The 22,160-nt window shown below is 67.4% G+C and overlaps 1 protein-coding gene across 2 annotated transcripts; it reads left to right on the forward strand.

Moving 5' to 3' along the window:
- Positions 1-4,546: 4,546 nt before the first annotated feature.
- On the forward strand, positions 4,547-20,044 carry LOC120388271 (brain-specific angiogenesis inhibitor 1-associated protein 2-like). Of its 2 annotated transcripts, XM_039510019.1 has the most exons (14): positions 4,547-4,649; positions 7,994-8,069; positions 8,279-8,365; positions 9,412-9,473; positions 9,750-9,821; positions 10,425-10,562; positions 12,168-12,320; positions 13,182-13,394; positions 13,768-14,005; positions 14,837-15,020; positions 15,805-15,876; positions 16,153-16,324; positions 16,902-16,942; positions 17,144-20,044. In XM_039510019.1, the coding sequence occupies exons 1-14, from the start codon at positions 4,602-4,604 to the stop codon at positions 17,214-17,216; spliced, it is 1,629 nt and encodes a 542-aa protein (XP_039365953.1). In that variant the 5' UTR covers positions 4,547-4,601; the 3' UTR covers positions 17,217-20,044. The 2 variants fall into 2 exon arrangements, with proteins under 2 accessions (XP_039365953.1, XP_039365952.1); XM_039510018.1 differs by lacking the exon at positions 16,902-16,942.
- The last annotated feature ends 2,116 nt before the right edge of the window (positions 20,045-22,160 follow it).

Below are 22,160 nucleotides of genomic sequence, written 5' to 3' on the forward strand. Positions count from 1 at the left end.
GTGTGCTGCCCCCTGCTGGTTGTGTGTGTGTGTGTGTCTGTGTGTGCTGCCCCCTGCTGGTTGTGTGTGTGTGTGTGTGTGTGCTGCCCCCTGCTGGTTGTGTGTGTGTGTGTGTGTGTGTGTGCGCGTGTGTGTGCTGCCCCCTGCTGGTTGTGTGTGTGCGTGTGGGTCTGCCCCCTGCTGGTTGTGTGTGTGCGTGTGGGTCTGCCCCCTGCTGGTTGTGTGTGCGCGTGTGGATCTGCCCCCTGCTGGCACAGCTCAGAACACGCCCTGCTTACATCCCCTACCCACCCACGGACCCCCCCACGCAGTGACCTCCACCCACTCCTGGCAATGAGTAACCGGGGGGGGGCTTCCAGCTACATCCCGGCCCCTCACCGTGATTGACAGCTCCCCCACGACCCAGTCTGAGGGCAGGTGCCTTAAAAGAGCCTCAGTTTCCTGCTCCCGGCTGGGGCTGAGCCGAGCGGCCCGGCACAGAGACACCTGCAACGAGAATGCAAATTGCACTCTGGTCACTAGTGGTTAGAGCGGGGAGCCCGGACTCCTGGGTTCTCTCCCCAGCTCTGGGAGAGCAGTGAGGTCTAGTGGTTAGAGGGGGGCTGGGTTGTGTTCCCACAGCTAACAGCGAGTGTGTGTGTGACCTGCCGGGACCAGACTCATTTCTCTGCTTCACTTCCCCTTCTGCAAAGCCGGGCTAAGGAAATTCGCTCTGCAGCCCGGAGGTCTGTGGAATCAGAGAGATAATGATCGGAAGGGGCTTAAATCCGGGCTAAGCAGGGGCAGTGTTGGCACCCGCCCCAGGGCAGGGACTGGCTGGCTCAGGGGGCAGGGAATGGGGCACGGGGCCTGTCCCCTCCAGGGGGCGCCGGCCCCCACCTGGCAGCAGGTGCCCTGTATTGTCTGTTCTGGGGCCCGTCAATGCCAAGTTTGTTGGGTCTGAGCCCTGCTCCCAGGTGCCCCTGGGGCATGAACCCCCCCCTACCGGGAGAGAGGCCAAGGTCCGCATGGGCCTTTGATACAGAGCCCCTTGTGCCCCGGGGAAGGGCTGGGGGGAGCTATGTAGTGGGGGGCGGGGGGGGGGCAGGGTAGATAATGGCTGCCTCTGAGGGGGGTTGTCTTTGGATGAATTTGTGGCCACTAGGGGCAGGAAATCGCAGCTTCTGCTCCCCCCCCCCCTCTTCCCTCCACCTTTCTTGTGGTAGAGCGAATGAAACCATCTCAGGGAAGCGGGCAGTGCCCCCCAGGCTGCCACGGCCCCCCCGCCAGGGATCAGACCCAGCACCCCAGGGGGCAGCGGGTCTCGGGGGAGGTCTCAGCTGGGGGATGGGCTCCCCAGGGGCCTTCACAGTCTGGTTTGGTGCTGTCCCATCCTTGCCAGCAGGGGAGGGAGGGTTGGGGGCAGCTGGAGGCCTGCAGCAAGTGCATGGGGGGAGGGTTATGTCTATGTGAACAGACCCCCCAGCTCTGCCGGTGCCCCTCACTCCCGACCCGCAGCCCCTGCTAGCCCAGCCCTGGGCTCCCCCCAGCCCTGCCGGTGCCCCTCACTCCCGACCCGCAGCCCCCGCTAGCCCAGCGCTCTCTCTCTCTCTCTCTCACCTGCTACCACAGAGCTCAGACTTTCAGCACCATCCGTCCCAACTCCTGGGATGAGTCAAAACTTGTCCCCTGGGCGTCACTGGCCGCTACTTCCTCATTGTGCAACAGAGCGACACCATCGGAAACCTGCTGCAGAAATTACAGCACCCAGGCCAGGGCACAGGGTGTGCAACAGGGGGCGCCCTCCCCAGAGGGGTCATTGACCCCCACTGAGCCCCTCCCCACTCCGCTCCCCACAGCCCAGCGCCCCTGCTGAGCCCCTGCCCCACCCCGCAGCCCAGCACCCCACCGAGCCCCCTACTCACCCCGCAGCCCAGCACGCCCTGCCGAGCCCCGCCCCACCCCACAGCCCAGCACCCCGCCGAGCCCCTCCTCTGCCCCGCAGCCCAGCGCCCCTGCCGAGCCCCTCCTCTGCCCCCGCAGCCCAGCGCCCCTGCCGAGCCCCTCCTCTGCCCCCGCAGCCCAGCGCCCCTGCTGAGCCCCTGCCCTGCCCCCGCAGCCCAGCGCCCCTGCTGAGCCCCCTCCTCTGCCCCGCAGCCCAGCACCCCTGCCAAGCCCCCAGCCCCACGCCCCTGCCAAGCCCCCGCCCGGCCCCGCAGCCCAGTGCCCCTGCTGAGCCCCCTGTCCCACTCCCTGCAGCCCAACGCCCCCTAGTGCCACACTGGGGCATCGGGGCCAGCCCTGTCCCCTAGGGGAGAGCTCCCCCTGCTGAGCCCCCCACGCTGCCCCTGCTGAGCCCCCCACCCCGCTCCCCATAGCCCAGCGCCCCCCACCGAGCCCCCTGCAGCTCAGCGCCTCCCCTGAGCCCCCGCCCCACCCCCTGCAGCCCAACGCCCCTGCCGAGCCCCTCCTCTGCCCCGCAGCCCAGCGCCCCTGCTGAGCCCCTGCCCTGCCCCGCAGCCCAGCGCCCCCTGCTGAGCCCCCTCCTCTGCCCCACGCAGCCCAGCACCCCTGCCAAGCCCCCAGCCCCACGCCCCTGCCGAGCCCCCGCCCCGCCCCCAGCAGCCCAGGGCCCCCAGCGGAGCCCCGGTACCACACCCGGCAGCCCAACGCCCCCTAGTGCCACACTGGGGCATCAGGGCCAGCCCTGTCCCCTAGGGGAGAGCGCCCCCTGCTGAGCCCCCCACCCCGCTCCCCGCAGCCCAGCGCCCCCCACCGAGCCCCCTGCAGCTCAGCGCCTCCCCTGAGCCCCCGCCCCACCCCCTGCAGCCCAACGCCCCCCGCTGAGCCCCCAGCCTGCAGCCCAGCGCCCCCTAGCGCCACGCTGGGGCATTGGGGCAGCCCTGACCGCGGGGGAGCTGCAGTGGCAGGGGGCGGGCAGCAGGGGTCAGTCTGACCCCGGGCTCGGGGCCGAGCCAGGGACGACCCAGATCCGGCTGGGAGCTCGCAGGGGCGGGGGAGATGCTGGCCGCGGTCCCATGGGAACAGGGAGCCCGGAGCACCGTGGACGTGCCCGGGAGCCCAGCCAGCCCTGGGGGGGAGACGCCGGTAACGCCAGGTCTGGGGGTGGGGGAAGGGGTCACGCAGACCTGGGGCTGGGGCGGGCACCAGGAATCCAGGGAAGTGGAGGCTGCAGCAGACACGTCTTTGGGTCTGGAACCGGGTCGGGGAACCCAGGGCAGGGAGATGGGGGAAGAGAGGGTGAGGGCAGAGCCCTGCCGGTGCCCCTCACTCCCGACCTGCAGCCCCCTGCTGGCCCAGCCCTGGGCTCCCCCAGCCCTGCCGGTGCCCCTCACTCCCGACCCCCACCCCCCTGCGACCCCCGCCCAGGGCTCCCCCCAGCCCGTCCGGTGCCCCTCACTCCCGACCCGCAGCCCCTGCTAGCCCAGCCCTGGGGTCCCCACAACAGCCCGTCCGGTGCCCCTCACTCCCGACCCGCAGCCCCTGCTAGCCCAGCCCTGGGGTACCCACAACAGCCCGTCCGGTGCCCCTCACTCCCGACCCGCAGCCCCCTGCCAGCCCAGCCCGGGGCTCCCCCAGCCCTGCCGGTGCCCCCCACTCCCGACCCGCAGCCCCCTGCCAGCCCAGCCCTGGGCTCCCCCAGCCCTGCCGGTGCCCCTCACTCCCGACCCGCAGCCCCCTGCCAGCCCAGCCCTGGGCTCCCCCAGCCCTGCCGGTGCCCCCCACTCCCGACCCGCAGCCCCCTGCCAGCCCAGCCCTGGGCTCCCCCCAGCCCTGCCGGTGCCCCTCACTCCTGATGCGCAGGCCAGCGCCCAATGACTCTTCATATTTGGCCACTGACCTTAGCAGTTAGAAAGGAGAGGCGCCCCTGCCCTGCTCCCCAGCGCCCCCGCCCCACCCCTGCCGAGCCCCCCGCCCCGCACCCCAGCGCCCCCTAGCGCCAAAGGGCCCGGCCCTGACTGCCGCGGGGGGCGCCCCTGTAAGACCAGCCCCCGGGGTCCATCCATCGGGCTGGTTCCAGCGGAGCCAACACGTTCCGTCCGGGGTGGGTGTGTGTATTTCGGAGGGGGGGGGGGTGGCGTTAGCCTGTCTCTTTAAATATGGAAATGAGCCAAAGAGGCCTCGCCCATTTCATGCTAAACTGGCCCAGATTGGGAGGGGCGGGGCGGTCGCAGGCCACTCCTGATTGGCTGGAAAGTTTCTTTTCAGGCTGGAGTTTTGGCAGGACCTTTTTGTGTCTGTCTCTGGCACTGGGTCCTTTTCCCCCCCCTCACCCGGGACCCCGCTTCCCCCGCCCCCTTAGCGCCCCCCCCCGAACCTCCCATAACTCCTCCCCCGCAGCACCCCGCCCCCCAGACCCCCCCCGCAACTCCTTCTCCCCCTCCTGGAATCCCCCCGCTCTCTGCCCCCACATCCCTCCTCATAAGCTCTGACCCCCACCCGCCCCGCTCCCCTCCCCTGCCCCTCCTTCCTGCCCCCAGCCCCAACTCCGCCTTCCCCTCGCTGGTGCTGCCCACCCCGCCCTCCGCCCTTCCCGCCCCCTCCGGTCCCTGCCTCGGGGCTCGCTGCCTCCCAGCTCCCGGCTGGTCCCCGGCGCCAGCATGTCCCGCTCCGACGAGGTCAACCGGCTCACGGAGAGTGTCTATAGGGTGAGCCCCGCCGGCTCCCCACCGCCGGTCCCTTCCCTGCTGCCCCGCCAGCCCCCGCGCCGGTCCCTTCCTGCTACCCCCGCCCTGCTCCCCACCGCCGGTCCCTTCCTGCTACCCCCGCCCCTGCTCCCCACCGCCGGTCCCTTCCTGCTACCCCGCCCTGCTCCCCACCGCCGGTCCCTTCCCTGCTACCCCCGCCGGTCCCTTCCCTGCTGCCCCCGCCAGCCCCCACCCCCGCCGGTCCCTTCCCTGCTGCCCCCGCCAGCCCCCGTCCCGCCGGTCCCTTCCTTGCTCCCCGCCCCTGCTCCCCGCCGGTCCCTTCCTTGCTCCCCGCCCCTGCTCCCCGCAGGTCCCCTCCCCGTCGGTCCCTTCCCAGCTCCCCTCCGGCTCCCCGTCGGTCCCTCCCGTCCCTTCCTGCTCTCGCCCCCGCCGGCTCCCTTCCCTGCCCCCGCCTCATGCTCTGCGCTCCCCCCCCTTTGCCTGCGCAGTTATTCTACTCCCTGACCCCGGCCGCGCCCCCCCCCCCACTCCTACCATCTCGGTCGCCAGGAGCGGTGCTGGATTACCCCCCCCCCTTTGTTAGCCTGGCAGGGAAGAGTTTGGGGAAGTGTTTTGGGGAGGGGGGGGTGACGGTGGAGGGTGTATGTGTGGGGGTAGATGGAGGGGGGTGGGTCTAACTTCCGTTGTCCCCTGTTTGCTCCCTCCCACCTGTGGGAGGGGGGTTGGGGTGCTGGGGGCCCTGCCGCTCACCCTGACTCACTGGGTGCTGGGGATGGGTGGGTTGCAGAGTCTGGTCCCCTCGGCTTCTGGCTCTTTCTGGGGCTATGGGCTTTAACCCCAGCCCACGGGGCAGCCCTGAGGGGGTGGGGTCAATCCGGAGTTACCCCTGATTACAACAGAGCCAGGTTCTGATCCCAGCTCCACCCCAGGGTCAATCCGGAGTCACCCTTGTTTGCAGCGGGGCTGGGCTCTGATCTCAGTGCCCCTTGATTCAATCCGGAGTCACCCCAGATTGCAGCGGGGCCAGGTTCTGACCTCAGCCCCCCAGCTCCACCCAGAGGCTGTTCACCGTGGAGATCAGGATTCCGCCTGGAGCTTGGACCTGTTCGTGCTCGGCAGGGAACGAAGGGGAAAACCGAACCCACAAATGCTGGGGCGAGGGAGGGGGTCGGGGGGATGGTTTCCTGCCCATGTCACTGGTGGGTTCATTTGGTGTCCACGGGGAGCATCAGGTGCTGGGGTCTCAGCTCCCTTCTATCCATCCATCCCCCCCACACACCCCTCCATCCCCATCTGCATCCTCCATCCACAATCTAATCGCTCCGTCCTTCCCCCAGTTACGCCAGCGACCCCTCCTTCCATCCCCCTCCATGCAGCCCCCAGTCTGGGGTCCCCCCCAGGACAGGATGTGATCCCCCAAAGGGCTATGGTGGGGGCTGCACCTTGTGTGGATTCCCCCCCCCACCCCCACCCGAGTCCTGCCAGCCACTGTCCCAGCTGACCAGGAGCCCCGGGGGATTAGATTTGGGGAGGGGGGCGCTGCAATTTCTGGCTGGAATCAGATTCTTTTAAAAGGCTAATTCGTTCCCGGGGAAACGGCCTGTGGGAGCCCAGAGGAATCGGGCTGGGCTCCAGACGCCTCTCGAATCCGCCCCCCCAGGGCCTGGGGGCCAGGGAACAGCCCCTGCTCAGGCCCTCGCGGCTACACCCCCCTGGCTCCAGTGTTTCCATGAGGCAGATCAGTCCATCTCTCCGTCCTCACCCCTGCGTCTACATGTCTAGCGATAGCTACATGTCCTAGTTTGTTATTGTAGGGCCTACGTTGGCTGCTTTGCCATTGTAGGGTTGCTTGGGAACCCAGGAGTCCTGGCTCCCAGCCCGCCCCCCCCAAACACTAGACTCCTTTCCCCTCCCAGAGCCAGGGAGAGAACCCAGGAGTCCTGGCTCCCCTCCCCCACGGGGACAATGTCTTTGCACCTGACCCGCTGTCCCCAAAGCCATCGGGCTGAGCCGACTGATCCGGGCTGAGCCGGCGCTGGGCTCCCGTGTGCCGGGCGGGGAAGGGCTGGCAGCCGGCTGCAGCCCAGTGCCCAGGGGCCTTCGCTCCAGCCGGTCGCCCTCCTGCTGGGGCAGCCGGGCCGGGCCTGGCGCTGATACGCCCTCAGCCGGCCCCGTCTGCCACCTGCTGGGGATTAGGGGCGCCAGAGCCCTGGGGTTCAGTATGGTGTCTGTCCCTCCCCTCTCCGTCCATCCTCCCCCCCGTCATCTGTCCATCCATCTTCACACCCACCCCTCTATCCGTCCGTTCACCCCTTTATCCATCCGTACGTCCACCTCCCCACCCCTCTATCCATCCGTCCATCCACCCCTCTAGCCATCTGTCCGTCCACCCCCCCACCCCTGCCTCCATCCGTCCGTCCACCCCCCACCCCTCTAGCCATCCCTCCCCACACACCTCCTCATTTGTCCCTCTCTCCGTCTATCCACCCTTCTGTCCATCCCCGTGCTCGCCCCTCCACCCGCCGCTCCATCTGTCCATCCCCATATGTGCTCCTCCATCCGTCTGTCCGTCCATCCATCCCCATTCCCATCCATCCCTCTCCACACACTCCCCGGATCCGTCCCTCGCTTCCCCTCCTAGCTTTGCTTAGGAATAAAATATCTTGGTGTCCTACAATGTAAATCTTCAAAACAAGGAGCCTTGTGGCACTTTAAAGACTAACAGATTTATTTGGGCATAAGCTTTCGTGTGTGAAAAACCCACTTCTTCAGCTGCAAATGCAATGTGAATCCTACCTCCCCCCAACCCAGGATACCCTGCCCCCATGCCCCACCCCAGAGGGGTTGCATCCCAGTGCTGGGCAAGGGGTCCCCGTAAACCCAGCCCAAGCACCCCACCCCAGAGGGGCTGCATCCTGGCACCAGCCAATAGGTTCTTGTATATCCAGCCCCTGTGCCACACCCCAGAGGAGCCATGTCCCAGTGCCGGGCAAGGGGTCCCCATATACCCAGCCCCCCGCCCCACGCCAGAGGGGCTGCATCCCAGCACTGGCCAATGAGTTCCTGTATAGCCAGCCACCGCGCCCCACCCCAGAGGGGCCATGTCCCAGGGCCGGGTCAGGGGTCCCCTTACACCCAGCCCCACCCTAGAGGGGCTGCATCCCCATGCTGGTTAAGGGGTCCCCGTATACCCAGCCCTGTGCCCCACCCTAGAGGGGCTGCGTCCCAGCACCAGGTGAAAGGTTCCTGGATAACCAGCCCCCCCACCCCAAAGGCGCCGTGTCCCAGCGCCCGGTGACAGCACGAGCACTGTGGAGCTGAGATCACCCCCCTGTTTGGTGCAGGTGATTCTGGACCAGTTCAATCCCGGCCTGAGGAGTTTTGTCACGATGGGGAAGAGTTACCAACGAGCACTCTCAGGTAAACCGCGATTTCCCCACTGACCCCCCAGCCCAGCCCTGCCCTGGGGCGGGATGGGAGCCGGCGCCCCCTAGAGGGGAAAGGCCCCGGGCCCCATTCCCCACCCCCTGAGCCAGCCAGTCCCTGCCCCGAGGCCGGATGGGAGCCGGTGCCCCCCAGAGGGGACAGGCCCCGTGTCAATCACTCCCTTGCGCTCTCTCTCCCGGCAGGGGTGACCGTAGCGGCCAAGGGTTATTTCGACGCCCTGGTGAAGCTGGGGGAATTGGCCAGCGACAGCCAAGGGTCCAAGGAGCTGGGTAGGTGATGCCTGGGACAGAGGGCTGGGTGCGGGGAGGGGGCTGGGCCGTCTCCTCCTGGTCAGATCCACGGGCCCATCTACCCCGGTATCCTGCCTCCTACCCGCCTGCCTGGATCAGAATTATGGGCCCAGCGTCCCGCCCCCCACCCCACCCCACCCCCCAGGTCCCCATGCTGAGGCTTCCTGCTGCAGGAAAATGCTGTTTTCCTGCTGGAAGCCAAGATTTCCTCCGTCTCCACTCCCCCATCCGGGGCTGGGCCGGCCTTGCAGACTGTGTGGGGGCAGGGGAGTGTGTCTGTGTCCTGAGAATTCCCCGCCTCTACCATAGCTCAAGGCCCAGCCGTCCCCCTTCGCCCCTACCCCCAGGTTCCAGCTTTAACCCTTCACGGCCTGGGGGGTCCAGCTCCCCCCCACACTCTGCTACCAGGGCCCAAATTCCCCCTCCCCCAGGGTGTGACCTGCCTGGGGGGAGGGAAGGAGGAGTTGAGAGGCTGGGGGGGCTCAAAGAGGTGGTGGGGGTGGAGTGGGGGGGCTGAAGGAGGATTGTGTCTCTCTGCCTCTGGGGGAGGGGGGCATGGTGCACACTGGGGGTGTGTTGTGCATGGGGGGGTGCATGCAGGGGTGTGTGTGGCTGGTGAGCAGCGTGTGAGCAGGGGTGCGGGGGGTGTAGCAGGTGGGGAGCGTCTGGGAATTTGGCGAGGGGATTGTGCATGTGCAAATTGCGGCAGGTGTGCGCAGGTTGTGGGAGGGGGGTGTGTGCAGATGGCGGGAACCGGGAGGCGGGTGTGTTCAGACGGGCAGAATGTGAGTTGTAGGGCAGTGTGGGGGTGACCAGCTGTGCGGGGGGAGCCGGCCCCGCTCGCCAAGGCTAATGTGATAGTGCCGGGCGTGTGCGGGGGATGTGTGTTAACGGGTGGGGGGCCCTGCTCACAGGCCCAGGGTGAGGGGGGCAGACGGGACCAGGCCCTTTTGCCCCACAGGGGATTATAGGATGGATTAACCCCCCCCCGGCACACACACACCTGTCATTTCCCCGTCCCCCAGGGGACACCCTGTTCCAGATGGCTGAGGTGCATCGCCAGATCCAGGTGCAGCTGGAGGAAACGGTGAGTATCCCCCCTCCCCCACATCATGTTATCCTCCCCCACCTCCCCAAAGCCCTGGGGTGCCTCCCACCCGCCCTCGCTGCCGTCTTAGCCCCCCCATGAGACCCCCCCCTGCACCCAGAACTGCTCATTCATGGAGAACAGTTGGAGGGGAGGGGGGATACCAGGGATTGGGGTGACAGGAGGGGGGGATATCATGGGGAAGATGTACTGGGGGGGAGGGGATCCCTTGTTCGCTGTCCCCCTCTCACCCCCCCACTCTGTCCCCCCCCGCAGCTGAAGCTTTTCCACTCAGAGCTGCTGGCCCAGCTGGAGCAGAAACTGGAGCTGGATGTCAAGTACCTGCTGGTGAGAACCCCACGTGTGGTTCCCCCCGGCCCTGCGGGGGCCCCCCAGTCCGGTGCCTGCTGCCCCTGTGCACCCACCAGCCCCTGACTCCCCACAGCCCGGCATCTGCCCCCCTGTGCCCACCAGCCCCCCTGCACCCAGCCCAGCGCCCCTGACTCCCCTCAGCTTGGTGCCTGCCCCCCTGGGCCCCCATCCACCTCTCCCATGTGCCCCCCCATTTCCCCCTTTCCAATTTCCCTTCCCCACCAAAGGCTTTGGCCCATTGTGGCTGTGAAAGGCCTTTGCCATCTCTCTGCCTCAGTTTCTCCAATTGCACCATTCATAAGTTCAGACTGGGGTCCCCGTCACACTGGGTGTTGCGTGCACGTGCACACATACACACACACACACACACACACACACACCGTGACTGAGATGTGGGGGGTGTCCCCATCACGCTGCGTACAACCCCCTCTGACTGAGATCTGGGCGGGTCCCTGTCGTACTGGACGCTGCACAGACCGAGCTGGCCCTGCTTAGCGTCCTGGGGAATCCCGTTCTCTCTCCCCCCAGCCCCAGCCCCGGGGCAAGCTGACCCCCCCCCGCTCTCCGGCGCCCCCACAGGCCACCCTGAAGAAGTACCAGAGTGAGCACCGGGCCAAGGCAGAGGCCATTGAGAAGTGCCAGGCCGAGCTGAAGAAACTGCGCAAGAAATGCCAGAGCAGCAAGAACCCCCAGAAATACGGGGACCGCGAGGTGCAGGTGAGGTGGGGAATGGGGCTGGGGGACACACCATGAGGTGCAGGGGAGCGGAGGGGCTCCCAGGGCGGTGGGGACTAGGAGGTGCTGGGGAGGGTAAATCCGGTGGAGGGCCCTTAATCTGGGAGCAAGGTCTGGAACAGGGGTCTGCCCCACAGGGCCGAGACCCTCCCCTTCCCCCCACATGTTGACGTTCCTGCCCAGTCCCACGCTCGCACACACAGCGCGCTCGGCACGGGCTAGACCGCAGCGGAGCCGCCCCGAACACGCCCGCCCATGAGCCCGACATGCTAAAACACGGGGAAACGCTAACACGCGTGGCGCACACGGTGTCCCTGGGCTGGAACGGGGTAGACGTGTAATGTACACGCCAATGCGCAGTACATACGTGACAGACACCCACACCCACACGCAGGCACATGCGTGGGCACACGGGCACTGGGAAAAGCCTCTGTATCTCCAGGGCTGGCCAACCGGGAGGGGGCAGAAAGGACCCCAGGCCGCAACCCCCCTCTCCCCAGCCCCCCAAGGGGCCCCTGGCAGTGAGGGGCAGAGCTTGGGAAAACAATGGGATCGGCCAGGCTCCCGCAGGAGACACGGGGCCGTCACGTCCGGCCGGAAACCGCGGCAGGATGTCGGCACCGGAGGTGGGGGGAGGCTGGGGCAGCTTGGGAGCTCCCCCACCCCGCTCCCTGCAGCGCCCCCAGCGGGCAGAGGCGGGCGCTGCTGTCTGGGGAGCGGTGGCTCGGGGCGCAGGCAGGATCGGGGCCCCACGGGGCTCGCAGCTCCGAAGGGTTTTAACATTCTTTGGCCAGCTGGTGCCTGGGACCCTAATCTCCATAAGGGGCTTTGGATGGATGGATGGATGGGGGGGGCGGGTGGAACACTCACGGGGGGGCGGGGACATACACTGAGGGGGCACCCACACGGGGTGTGGGGGGAGACACAATTGGGGGATGCAGAGTGGAATAGTTTCTGGCAGGTGTCTCATGACCCCCCAAGTAGTTCTCTGCCCCCCCACCTCTGCTCAATGAGTCTTCCCCCCCCCCCTGCACTCACTCCCCTCCCCCCTCATTAGCATGTCAGGCGCCTGCTCCTTCCCCTCCCCCCGCCCGCTCCCCGCCTTGGCTCTGGAAGGCCCCCCTTTGTCGGCACCCATTGCCTGGGGAACCATTACTTCGGGGTCACGGCCCCCATTCTACAGGCTGCCAGGGGAGGGGGGGGAGTGGGGCGGACAAGGTGGGGGATAGTGGTAACCCTTCCCCCCCCCACCAGGGCCTGCTATGGGGAGGGGGGCGAGGGAGTGTGTGGGGGGTGTTAACCCTTCCCCCACCGAATCAAATGTGGGGTGTCAGGGTCTGAGGTAGGGGTGTTATTTGGGGTCCAGTGTGGGGTGTCAGGGTCTGATGTGGGGGTGTTATTTGGGGTGTTATTTGGGGTCCAACGTGGTGTGTTAGGGTTTGATGTATGGCCAATATGGGGGGGATTATCGGTGGTCGGATGCAGGGTTGGTATCTAGGCCCAGCTCTGAAGTGGTGAGGTCTGATATTGGGGTGATTCGCCCCCCATGCTCTGATGCCCCCTTGGGACTCTTTCTCCCCCCCCCAGTACGTAGAGGTGATGAGTGCCAAGCAGAGCGAGCTGGACCGCTTTGTGGCGGAGGGATACAAGGCTGCTCTGACCGAGGAGCGCCGCCGGTACTCGTTCCTGGTGGATCGCCAGTGCGCTGTGTCCAAGCACTTCAGTGCCTACCATGCCAAGGTGAGCTGCCTGCCCCATATCCCTCCGCCCCGTGGGATCCCTCCATCCCCTGGGGGGGGGGGCACGCACACCCCGTATCCCTCCACCTGCTGGGGAGGGGGCTGCACACCCAGTATCCTTCCACCCCATATCCTTCCGCCTCTGTGGGATCCCTCCATCCCCTGGGGAGGGGGCATATACACCCTGTATCCCTCCGTCCCGTGTCCTTCCACCTGCTGGGGAGGGGGCTGCACGCCCCATATCCTTCCACCCCGTATCCCTCCGCCCCCGAGGGGTCACGTACACCCCGTATCCCTCCAGCCCGTATCCTTCCACCTGCTGGGGAGGGGGTTGCACGCCCCATATTCTTCCACCCTGTATCCTTCCACCCCATATCCCTCCGCCTTGTAGCCTTCCACTGCTGGGGAGGGGAGGGGGGGGCTGCATGCTCCGTATCCTTCCACCCCGTATCCTTCCACCCCATATCTCTCCGCTCTGTATCCCTCCATCTGCTGGGGAGGGGGCCGCACGCCCTGTATCCCTCCGCCTGCTGGGTAGAGGTCATGAACTCCCCGTATCCTTCCGTCCTGTATCCCGCCGCCCCCACAAAGAGCCCCCTAGTGGGAGGTCACCTGCACCCTTCCCCTCGTGCGCCCCACCACCACTGGGGGGGCAGTGCGGCCGAGCCCCCAGCAGGCAGCGCAGGCCCCATGTTCGGGGCTGTGGGGGAGTGGTGTAGTTCCTATGGGGCCCTGGTTGGGGTCGTGCTGTGGACTGGGTGCGGGGGGAGTGGGAGCCCCATGGAGGGTGGGGGGCTCCCTTGGCTGGGCATGTGGGGCAGTGTAGGGCCCCCCCTCACCCATCTCTGCCCCCCGGCCGCAGGTGAAGGAGCTGCTGGGGACCAAGCTGCCCGGCTGGCAGCAGTCCTGCGTCCAGCCCACCCGCCTGCCCGACCGCGCGCTGGCCCTGGTGAAGCAGACGGCCAACAGCCCTGCCGCGCCCGCCATCTCCGACCCGCTGCCCGCCCCCCAGCCCCTGGAGGTGCCCCCCGAGCTGGCCCCCCTGCTGGGGGGCGGGGGGCTGGCCCTCAACCACGTACGTCTCTGCCCACGGGGGATGGGGAGGGGCGCCATTGCCAGGGGGCGGGGCCCCTCGGGAGAGACCCGGACTCCTGGGTCCCCTTCCCAACAGGGATGGTGACTTGGGCACTACGGGAGAGGGGTAGGGTCCCCGTGGCAGTGACCTGGCTTCCTGGGTCCTCATCCCCAGCTAGGACGGTGACCTGGACTCCTGGGTCCATTTTCCAAGGGCAGAGCCCCTGGGAGGGCGACTCGGACACCGGGGTCCATTTTCCAAGGGCAGAGCCCCTGGGAGGGTGACTCGGACTTCTGGGTCCCCAAACCCAGCTGGGAGGGTGACCCTGATCCCCAGTGAGCAGAGCCCCTGCCCCCCATCTCTCCCTCCGCAGCGCGTCTCACTGCAGGAAGCGACTCCGCTCCCCAATGGCGACTCTCACCGCACCCGGGGCTGCCGTGACCTGGGGCACCCGCCCGCCAGCGAGCCCCTCACTGTCCCGCTAGGCCTGCCGGCCCCGCAGCCTGCACCAGCCACGCAGACCCCGCCGCCCCCCAGGGCCAGCGACGGCTACTCCTGTACCCTGCCCATCCCCCGCAAAGCCTCCGCGGAGACCCGCCTCGCCACGCTCAGTAAGTGGCCACCGGTGCCCCCCACTCCCGACCCGCAGCCCCTGCTAGCCTGGCCCTGCCCCCCCTATCCCTGTCGGTGCCCCTCACTCCCGACCCGCAGCCCCTGCCAGCCCAGCCCTGGGCTCCCCCCAGCCCTGGCGGTGCCCCTCACTCCCGACCCGCAGCCCCCTGCCAGCCCAGCCCTGCCGGTGCCCCTCACTCCCGACCCGCAGCCCCCTGCTAGCCCAGCCCTGGGCCCCCCCTCAGCCCTGCCGGTGCCCCTCACTCCCGACCCGCAGCCCCCTACTAGCTCCCACACGTTTGCTGCTGGAGCTGAGCCTGACTGGCTCGTCCCACATGTGACCCCAGATGGGGGCGTCCCAGCCCCCACTAGTTTCCAGCCTCCCTGGCACATGATGCAGGCTCTTTGGGAGAGTTGTTGGGGGGGGGGAGGGTGACCCCATTCTGGGGGGAAGCTGCCCCCCACCCCCCAGGTCTGGGCGATTTGCCCGGCCTAAGCCAATTAAGAGTCCAGCGCTGAGCTGCTTGTTCTGATTTCGTATCCTGGACTGACCCGGCCGGGGCTGGGATGGGATTCGGGGGCTCTGCGGGTTCCTGGCCAGTCACTCAGACCCCCCCCCCCCGAGATCTCCTGTCCCCCCCATCCAGCTTTTATCTCTACCCCTGGATCCCCTCTTCTGAGCTCCCCCGGGTCCCCTCGTGTGCACCCCCAGGACACCCCAAGCCCCCCCGATGCCCTCCTCCAAGACCCCCCCACATATCCCCCGTGTGCCCAGGGCCAGGGAGGGGGGAATTCCCAACCTGACCTCCCCCTTCTCTCCCGCCCCCCAGCAGAGAACAGGACCCTGCCGCGGGTCGGGGCGCTGGCCGAGCGGCGCCGGGTGCAGGCCGTGTTCTCCCACGCGGCCGGCGAGAGCAGCACCCTGCTCAACTTCCAGGAGGGCGACGTCATCGCGTTGCTGGTGGCCGAGGCCCGGGACGGCTGGCACTATGGGGAGAACGAGGCCACGCGCATGTGAGCCCCCCCCTGCCCGCTCTAACCCCTAGGGCCCCCCCACAGCCGGGAGAGAACCCAGGAGTCCTGCCTCCCGCCCCGACCCCCTCCTCTCCTCTCCTCCCCTCCCCTCCCATCCCACAGGCCAGGAGAGAACCCAGGAGTCCTGCCTCCCACCCCACCCCTCCTCTCCTCTCCTCCCCTCCCCTCCCATCCCGCAGCCGGGGAGAGAACCCAGGAGTCCTGCCTCCCACCCCACCCCTCATCTCCTCTCTATCCCTCCCACAGCCTGGGAGAGAACCCAGGAATCCTGGCTCATCCTCCCCTCCCATCCCCAGCTGGGGAGAGAACTCAGGAGTACTGGCTCTCAGCCCCCCCACCCCCATTTCCCACAACCAGGGAGACAACCCAGGATTCCTGGCTTCCCTCCCCCGCCCCCACTCCCCACCCACCCCACAGCCAGGGAGAGAACCCAGGAGTCCTGGCTCCCAGCCCCCACACCACTCCCTTCCTCTCCCACAGCCCGGGAGAGAACCCAGGAGTCCTGGATTCCCCCCTCCCATCCCACAGTCGGGGAGAGAACCCAGGAGTCCTGGCTCCCAGCCCCCCACCCCCCCGAAACCCCCCACCCCGCTCAGAGCTGGGGACAATGGATCCAGGCTCCTGAGTTTCACATCCCCGGTCCGGATGTGGGTCCTGGTGGGGCCCTCGCTGGGCTCTGTGGGGCTGTGACCTCAGCCAGTCTCTGCGGGGAGGGTCCGGGTGTGTCTCCATCCTGCCTGATCTCTGCTCCCCCCACCCCCAGGAAAGGCTGGTTTCCCTTCTCGTACACCCGGCCCGTCCCCCCTGCCGAGACCCCCGAGAAACCCTACGGCAGGTGAGCTGGGGGCTGGGCGTGCCACGAGGTGGGCGGGGAGAGGGGGACTAGGGGGTGACAGATGGAGGAGGCGGGGCTGGGACTGTGGGGGGCAGGGGGCTTGGAGAGGATGGGGGGCCAGGCAGTGGTACTGAGTTGGGGGCAAGGTACAGGGAGGGGGGCAGAGCGGGATAGAGGGGGTGCTGAGCTGGTGGCAGATGCGGGGCACAGAGAGGGGACGATTGGGGCCGGGGTGGGGAGAGTATGGGGGCTCATTTTAACCCTGTCTCTCCCCAGTTTTCCCCGGAGCAAACTGAACAGCAGCACGGGGACCCTGGACAAAGCGGGGTGCGTGGCCCCCAGCCCAGAGGGGGGCCACGGGGGGGCCATCTTGCGCTACGCCCCCTCCCCCCGCCCCAGCACCTTCCGCCAGCGCCCCTATAGCATGATGAACCCCGACCTGTCCCAGGTGAGTTGGGGGAGGAGCTTCCAGGCAAGCGCCCCCCGCTGGCCACTGGCTGGATCCTGGGGTCCCTCGGCTCCTCTCGGGGCGCAGCTCCTCCCCCCAGTCTCTCCTGAGGCCTGGAGCCTGCTGCCCACCCTCGAGACTCCCCAGCCACCCCCCCGACCCCCCAGCCACGCCTCCAGGGTGCCAGCCCAGCCGGGGGGCGCAGGGGCAGTAGCTGCCCGTAGCCTCGGGAGCTGTTCCATTGCAATGGCCGGGCACTTCACGTCGATGACCCTCCGTTGGCGGCGCTTTTCCTGCCCCGCCGCCGGGGTGCCAGGCTGGCCGGGGGCGCAGGGGGCCAGCAGCATGGCATGGAGACAGGGAGCGAATTGGTCAGTTGTCCAGCGCCCCCAAATTACTACCGCGGGGGCCCCACTAACGACCCCCCCCCCCGTCCTCCTGCAATCCCCCCCACCAGCCGCCACCTGGGGCACAGTGTGGGCATTGCAGGGCCAGCCTGGTGATTGCCACGTGCCCCGCCCCCTGCGCCCCCCGTCTCACCCTCCGGCTAATGTGATTCTCTCCTTCCTCTTCCCAGTTAGCGAACGAATTTGGGAGCCCCAGACTCCTCCCGTCCAGGTGAGAGCAGCGAGTCCGTGCCCCCACCCCGGGCTCCCACCCTAGGATTCTCCCTCCTCCCCTCGCTGGCCCTAGTGCCAGGATTCACCCCCTCCAGCCCCCCACCCATCAGGATAACCTCCCCCCCTGGGCACTGGCACCCAGATTTAAGTCCCCCTCCCACTGAGGCCCCGTGACCCCATGCCCTCTCTCCCCCCCCAGGTCTAACCCCTTTGCTCACGTCAGGCTGAAGCGGACGGTGACCAACGACCGCTCGGCCCCGCTGATCCAGTGAGGCCCCGAGGGCGCCCGCCGATCGCCCCCCGGGGGAGAGATGCCAGGAGCCCCCCGCTCGGGAAGGACTGGGGAGCTGGCAGCGGCCTCCCCACCATGCAGCCCGCGGCTCCCTCTAGTGGCGGCTTTGCAGAAGCGCATCCCAACTGCGGGGCTTGGGCTGTATCACGCAGCGGGAGGGGTCGGGGTTCGAATCCCGCCGGCAATGTCTGGAGCTGGGGGGGGGGGAGCAGGAATGGAGGTGGGCCCTGGGGAGCCAGAGTGTGGGGGGATGGGGGAAGGGAGGGGGAGAGGCTGCCCCCTGAGATAGAAATGCCTCCTGAGGGCTCTGCCCACCCTAGAGCGACCCCTTTTCTGGGTTACGTGTGTATCTGTCCGTCCCCCCTTGCACCCCTCTGTCATCCCTCTACACTCATCCATCCCCTCTGCACTCCTCTGTCTGCCCCCATGCCCCCCTCTATCCATCTGTCCTCCTGGGCACACACCCGTCCCCTGCCCACCCCTCTATCCATCGGTCCCAGCTCCCCCCGGGGGGCTGCTGCACCCAAGCTTTTTACCAGTCCTTCGGCAGAGCCCGTCAGTGCCAGGCCCTGCACCCTTCCCCACTGGGCTCCAGCCCCCCTGCTTCCCCCCGGGAGCTCTGCCCAGCTGGCCAGCCAAAACCAGCCGCCTGGGGGAGCCCCTCACCCCCTGCAGGGCCCCCCGGCAGCGCTGCCCGGTTGTGGGGAGCCCCAAGGTTCGCCACCCACCGCCGCCTCGGCCCATTGTCCCTGCCGGGTTCCCGGCTGGAGCGTCCCCTCCTTAGGGGGGTTCATTGCCCCGTGGCAGGTGGCTAACGGGAGGCCGAGGTTTTAAGCCCGGCTTCAGTGCCAGGCCAACGGGGTGAAACTCGAGGGCAGAGCAGAAGGCGCCCAGAGGTGGGTGAAGGTGGGTCGGTGGGGAAGAGAAATCCTGTCTCACCCACCGGCGTGTGGCAAAGCAGGCCGGGCCCAGAGGGAAGGGGGTGGTTAAAAGACGGGACAAAGGGGAGTTTTTGGCCCGGAGAGCGATAGATGCGGGGTGCCCCCAGGGCCGGGGCTGTGCAGCGGACTCAGAAAGGCAGACGGGGCGGACGCTGAGCAAACACTTGCAGACGAGACAAACTGACTCCGGATCGTTAAGTCCAAAGCGCCCGGCGAAGAGCCCCCCCCCGAAGATCTCCCAGAACAGGGCGACTGGGCCGTGAAACGCGGGGTTGAGAAACGTGACGCTGGAGGGGATCGTACCTACGCCAGGAGGGGATCGAGATTAGCCCCCGAGACCGAGATGGCGGAGTCAGGATCGTTCGCGGCAAACGTCAGGGAAAGGGAGGTGAGGAAACGGGGGGGAGAATCGGACAGACGATACCCTAGTGCCGCCCCATGAATACGGCGGGCGGTTCGGGTCGCCCCAGCTCCAAACAGATCTGTTCGCGTTGGGAGAGGTGTGGAGAAGGTCAGAGAAACGAGGCGGGGGTGGAACAGCTTCCGGCTGAGGAGAGAGGAAAAGGCCGGGCACCGTTCGGAGAGGGCGAAGGGGGATGTGAAATCGGGACGGGGATGGAGACGGGGAAGTGCTATTTACCCCCTCACGTGAGGTGAGAACCAGGGTTTAGCCGATGAAATGAACAAGCAGCAGGTTGAAAACAAAGCGACGGCAGCGACGGCAACCTGGGGAACTCCCTGCCGGGGGATGCCGGGAAGGGTGGAAGTCGAACGGGGTTCGAGAGTGGGTCCAGCGCCGGTGGTCACGGGGGCAACCCAGGCCCTGGGTGTCCCTAAACCTCTGCCTGCCCAAAGCCGGAAGCGGACGGTGAGGTGCTCACGCAACAGTCGCCCTGTTCTGTTCGTTCTCCGTGACGCAACGGGCCCCGGCCACTGGCGGCAACAAGCCACTGGGCCGGCGACTGTTCTTCCCTGGTCCTCGGGGGCTGGTTGGCTGTGTGGTTCCTCCGTCAATCGGGGTCGCTTCCAACTGCCCCTTTAACACCCCGTTCACCCCCCTCCCACACACACACACTCCATGGTCCCACCCCCATGGCACCAGCTCTGCCCCGAGAGCAGCCTTGTAACCCTTCGGCCCCCACGGTGGAGCTGTGCAAATCACAGAGGGAAACTGAGGCAGACATGGGCCTCAAAAATATTACAGCAAATTTCCACTTCCTCGTGCCATCCATCAATACGATTCTAGGTGTGTGTCCGTCCATCCCCCCACACCCTCTCTATCCATCCATCCATCCCCCAAGCCCTGTTTCTGTCCATCCCCTGCCCCTCTGTCTATCCATGTCCCCTCCACACCCCCTCTATCCATCCATCTCCCCACACGGCCTCTATCTATCTATCCATCCCTCGCAGCACACCCCAAACAGCTGTCCGTCTGTCCCCCACCCTTGGCTCTGTCCATTATCTGTGTCCAACCCCCCCCCCCCTGCCTTTTGTTCTATGTCCAGCCCTCTCCTGCTGACACAAGTTGCCCCAGGACACCCTGAAAAGTGCCTTGTCTGTTCCCAGCCCCACAGCTGGGCTACCTGCGGGGGGCGTTGAGCCCTATAACCCCTCTCCCCCCGCTAGACTATGGCTGGAGGATGCTGTATTCAAACTGCATCACATAGAACCATGGATGCCCCTCCCCCTTCCGAGGGGAGTGCAGTGCCCCCTGCTGGGCACATGGGGGGAGGTAGCACGGGGGGGGGGGGCTCTGTTACAGCCTTGATGTGACTGTGGGAATTACACCTAGACTGATACTAAACCGTGTCCAGCTGTCTGTGATGCCCCCTGCTGGAGGGGCCGGGCCCTGCGCTGTGTGTGTGTCCCTGGCGCCCCCTGCTGGAGGGGATGGGCCCTGCGCTGTGTGTGCCCCTGGCGCCCCCTGCTGGAGGGGCCGGGCCCTGCGCCGTGTGTGTGATCATGGCACCCCCTGCTGGAGGGGACGGGCCCTGCGCTCTCTGTGTGTGTCCCTGGCGCCCCCTGCTGGAGGGGACGGGCCCTGCGCTGTGTGTGTCCCTGGCGCCCCCTGCTGGAGGGGCCGGGCCCTGCGCTCTGTGTGTGTGTGTCCCTGGCACCCCCTGCTGGAGGGGCCAGGCCCTGCGCTGTGTGTGTCCGTCCCTGGCGCCCCCTGCTGGAGGGGCCGGGCCCTGCGCTGGGTGTGTGTGTGTCCCTGGCGCCCCCTGCTGGAGGGGCCGGGCCCTGCGCTGTGTGTGTGTGTGTCCCTGGCGCCCCCTGCTGGAGGGGCCGGGCCCTGTGCTGTGTGTGTCCCTGGCGCCCCCTGCTGGAGGGGACGGGCCCTGCGCTGTGTGTGTGTCCCTGGCGCCCCCTGCGGGCGGGGCCGGGCCCTGCGCTGTGGGTGTGTGTGTCCCTGGCGCCCCCTGGAGGGGCCGGGCCCTGCGCTGTGTGTGTCCTGGCGCCCCTGCTGGAGGCTGTGTGTGTGTGTCCTGGCGCCCCTGCTGGAGGGCCGGGCCCTGTGCTGTGTGTGGGGCCCTGCGCTGTGTGTGTGTGTCCCTGGCGCCCCCTGCTCGAGGGGCTGGGCCCTGTGCCGGGTGTATGTGTCCCTGGCGCCCCCTGCTGGAGGGGCCGGGCCCTGCACTGTGTGTGTCCCTGGCGCCCCCTGCTGGAGGGGCCGGGCCCTGCGCTGTGTGTCCCTGGCGCCCCCTGCTGGAGGGGCCGGGCCCTGCGCTGTGTGTCCCTGGTGCCCCCTGCTGGAGGGGCCGGACCCTGCGCTGTGTGTGTTCCTGGCGCCCCCTGCTGGAGGGGCCGGGCCCTGCGCTGTGTGTGTTCCTGGCGCCCCCTGCTGGAGGGGCCAGGCCCTGCGCTGTGGGTGGGTGCAGAGGGCACTGGGACAAGCCCTTCTGTAGCTTGGACAATGCTGCCTCTGACCCCAGTATTAATAAAGTTTAATTTAAATCCCTCCGTGAGGCCTCACTGAACTGGGGAGCGCAGTCCTGCCCCCCCCCCCCGGTGGTTGGGAGCAGAACTGCCCCACATGGGGGGGCCCATCTCGTTCCTTTTACCTGCTGTTTGTCCATCCATCTTCCCCTGCATCCATCCCTCCAGCCATCCCCCCACGTACCCCACACCTCCCCCCATGTACCCACTCCCCCCCGCTATCCCAGACAATGCAGCACTTGACCCCTCCATCTCTCAGCCCACATCCTCCTCCCCACACACCTCGCTCCCCCAAGCCCCACCCCCATCCATGTGTCCAGTCCCCCCCACGGCACGCGGGTAGCAGACACTTGGGGGTTAATATTCACTCTTTTTTAATCTTTGTTCATTTTGGCAAATCGGGAGCAGGCCGAAGGCGGCGCCGGGCGAGACGCCAGGCGTCTCCCCATGCCCACGTATTTACAGACCTGGCCTTGTTTGGCAGCTGCCTGGTGGGGGGGGGGTGGTTCTTGGGGGGCAGGTAGATCCCCCCCTTAATGACAAACTGAGCCAGAAACGCATCCTGGAGGGTGCCAGTGAAATCCAGGCCCACTGCTGACACAGGCTAGGTAGGGCTGGGTGAGGGGGCGGGACACCGGCGTAGCTGGACCCATGGGTGTGATCCAGTGGGGCAGGACACCAGGGTAGAGGGACCCATGGGTCTGATCCAGGAGAAAAGGGGCAGGATACTGGGTAGCTGGTGCCCCCTAGTGGGGAAAGGCCCCATGTCCCATTCCCTGCCCCCCTGAGCCAGCCAGTCCCTCAACCTGGGGCCAGATGGGAGCTGGTGCCCCCTTCCCTAAGCCTAACCCCATGCACCCCCAATGGGCCAAAGGCAGGGGGTGGGCCCCCAGGACTAGAAAATACACCCAGTGCCCCTCCTCTGCAACAGGCTCTGTAACCCCCACTGACTCCATCAGGCTCCCAGTAGAAACCAGTGGTGCCCCCCCATCCCAGTAATAACTCAGCAGCCGCCTGCACCAGGCCAGGGTCTCCACTCGGCCCCC

Source organism: Mauremys reevesii, linkage group 22, assembly GCF_016161935.1.
Source record: "Mauremys reevesii isolate NIE-2019 linkage group 22, ASM1616193v1, whole genome shotgun sequence".
NCBI lineage: Eukaryota > Metazoa > Chordata > Testudines > Geoemydidae > Mauremys > Mauremys reevesii.